General features: G+C 47.6%; 1 protein-coding gene across 1 annotated transcript; it reads right to left on the bottom strand.

Annotated features, from left to right (window-relative positions):
* Positions 1–731: 731 nt before the first annotated feature.
* On the bottom strand, positions 732–2720 carry LOC307230210 (potassium channel subfamily K member 15-like; the record flags this gene model as incomplete). The annotated part of the gene is made up of 2 exons (XM_080000444.1): positions 732–1705; positions 2438–2720. 2 exons carry the CDS (start codon positions 2718–2720, stop codon positions 732–734), a joined length of 1257 nt encoding a protein of 418 aa, XP_079856570.1.
* Between the last annotated feature and the right edge of the window lie 376 nt (positions 2721–3096).

Below are 3096 nucleotides of genomic sequence, written 5' to 3'. Positions count from 1 at the left end.
AATAGTGGGGCAGATGCAACAATTGGTGTCAGTGGGGCCAGTTGGGAATCAGCTTAGTAAGATCACCAAGTCAATTTTAATAAAAACTATTTTGTTCTTCGTGACACTTCGCCGACCCCCACTTACAATTAAATGTTCAGGTTGCTGGTCTTCAAATTAAACATTTAACCGGTCTGTAGTTTCACTTGCTCCTCTCTCTCTCTGCCCACTCTGTAATGTACAATGTGTTCACGCTGGGTTTTTCCATTGCGCTAACCGCTGCGGATGGAAACGTTTCCAAGGGAACCGGCTGGAGCGGTGGAGTGTACATTCCTATTGGAAGAAACCCACCAATGATTACTGACTGGAAACAACCTCCACATCACAGGTGACAAATTAAAAGAGAACAAACAAGACATACTGTATGCATGTTCAATATACACTGTCGGATGAGTCCCAAGTTTGTAATAGCCAGATATTCTCTAAAAATGACATAAAACATGTGTTTGTGGTTTCCAGCTACTTTAATTATTGGATTAGAATATTACAAATGATATGATATATATACTGTATATAAATACATAGTATTGTTTTATCTTAGCAAGCCAGAGTAATGACACTTGTGCAACTAGAAAGCACAGGGTGGTTTGTTCACTCAGGCAGAAATGGGAGGTTTATTTATCTTTTTGTGGCGCTGTATAAAAAGTTCAACACAGAGGCTTGTGAGGCATCTATGCCCTAGGTCTATGAATCTAGAACGACTTCCTTCTGGTGTTAGGACTGCGATTGTCCAGGCAGAGAGCACTCATACTTGGAGATGCCTGGCCTGAGGTCTTGACGTAGGAGGACGCTTGGTCCACCCTAAAGGAGATGGAGTTGTAAAAGACAGGGTTGCTGTGGTAGCCGGACTGTTCACAGTGAGACGCAGTGGGGCTCTGGTCGGGGTCCGGCCCACAGCATATGCAGAAAAGCAAAGGGGCGAAACTGCTGGCCTCAGTGGGCTCCATGTGCTCTCTAGTTGAGGAATGGTCCAACGTGCACTCCTCTCCTATAGAGGGGAGGAGGTTGGTGTGGCTGCTGCCTCCCTCCACGGGCAGGAACAAGTTACCTCGGCTGCAGCTTGCATCTTCAACTCGGTGGCCCGCCTGACTCTGTGCTTCTGTCCCACAGCTGAGCTTATTCTTCCCCTCCCCATGAGTCCTAGGCTGTGCTTCCCACCCCTCGTCCCCTTCCTTGGTCCTCCTCTGAGGCTCCTCCAAACTGACTGCAATGAACCGGAGGACCACCAGGTTGAGGACCGCTCCGATGACCGTGAGCCCCACCAGGATGTACATAAAGCAGAAGGTCATGTAAGGCTTTTGACGTTGGAGAGCCTCCTTTTTCTGCAGGGCCACAAAGTCCCCAAAGCCAATGGTGGTGAGAGTGATGAAGCAGTAGTAATAAGAATAGAAGAAAGTCCATCCCTCGAAGTGGGCAAAGGCTGCGGCTCCCGCACACAGTGTACTCACGCAAGACAGTAGACCCACCACAACCATATTGAACATGGACACAGTGCTGTTCTGTAAACCTACACACTGTTTGGCCCAGCACAGGAGGTGGCGGACCAGCGTGTTCATCCTCTCGCCCAGGCTCTGGAACATGACCAGTGTGAGAGGAATGCCCAAGACGGCATAAACCATGCAGAAGGCCTTGCCAGCATCTGTACGTGGAGCAGTGTGGCCATAACCTGCAGAATCACAGTGGGCTACACGTCAGATGTAGTATACTACCATTTAAAGCTACTAAACCATGAATGAAAACATTATTAAACATATACACAAGCAAAATGCACACAGGTCACCATACGCACACAAGTCTATTGTATCTATTGTGCTGTAGCCCAGAGGTTCCAAAACTTATTTTTAGGGCAAGGTCCCCTTATCAGAATAGGTTCTTGGTGAGTTCCCCCCAAGGGGGGGGGGGGCAGGAAAATAAAAAAATAAAAAAACCAAACAAATAAATAATTAGAATAATTAATTGAACAAAAATAACAATGTGACGAAGTGGGTGAGCTTTGCACCAATACTTATTCATTATAATCTCCTTTATTTCATAAATCTACCTGTTAATAATAATAATAAAGTGAATTAAAAAGGAAATAAATAAATTAAGTCTATTAAGGCTTGCTGGGGGGGGGGGGGTGCAAATCTCACAACAAAAACAAACATCACTTTAAATATAAAAAGTCCTAATAATATTATTATGATCTAATATTTTTGTGAAAAAAATCTACTGACATTTTTAAACAAAGCTATTTTTAAAAAAAAGAGTTGCGGACCCCTCCTGACCCTTTGGGGGCACCTCTGTAGGGACCGTGGACCCCCGTTTGTGAACCCTCTGCTGGAGCAGAACTATCACAAGTAGTACAATTAAACAACCAATAATAAGAAGAAGAATTATAATAATAATAACCACTCACCGATCGTCGTGATCACCGTGATGGCGAAGTAGAAGGAGCCGGCGAACTTCCACTGCCTGCCGGCGCGGTGAGGCGCGGACAGCAGCACCACCTTCTCGATCTGCCGGTGGTCCCCTTCGGTGAAGCCGTACCTGCTGCGGAGCTCCCGCAAACGCTGCCCCAGCAGGGTCCGCCGCGCGTCCTCGCTCTCGCTCTCCAGCGCGTCGAACACCGCGGCCCCCAGCAGCAGGTAGGAGAGGGTGGAGAGGACGAGGGAGAGGGCCCTGGCGCTCTGCCTCTCCATCCTCACGGTGACATGACACCGTGAAGCGCGACGATTACCCGCTGAAATCCAGGCCTCGTGTCGTCTCAAGGAGAGGATCGGTGGAACTTAGAGCGCCACTTGCGTGTTTAAGAAGTTTGGGGGGTTTTTTGTGGACCAGTTCCGCCCGCGCCGGGAAATGTTCCCAATTATTATTATTATTTATTTTTTTTACCATTTACAATTTAATGAAGAATGACACCATTATTATTTTCCGGGGTGCTTATCGGGGACGTCGTGAGGCCAAAGCACTGCGGGCTCCAGTCCTGCGACCGGCGGCGACTTGTCTCTTTACGCCGCAAAGTTAAGGGATTACAGTATTTACACCACCCGCGTCCCCGTCCGCAAGCGCGACGCT

This window comes from Zeus faber (genome assembly GCF_960531495.2).
Source record: "Zeus faber genome assembly, chromosome: 5".
In the NCBI taxonomy this organism is placed as follows: domain Eukaryota; kingdom Metazoa; phylum Chordata; class Actinopteri; order Zeiformes; family Zeidae; genus Zeus; species Zeus faber.
The sequence above is the reverse complement of the archived record's forward strand: the minus strand, read 5'-3'. Positions and strand labels throughout refer to the sequence as shown.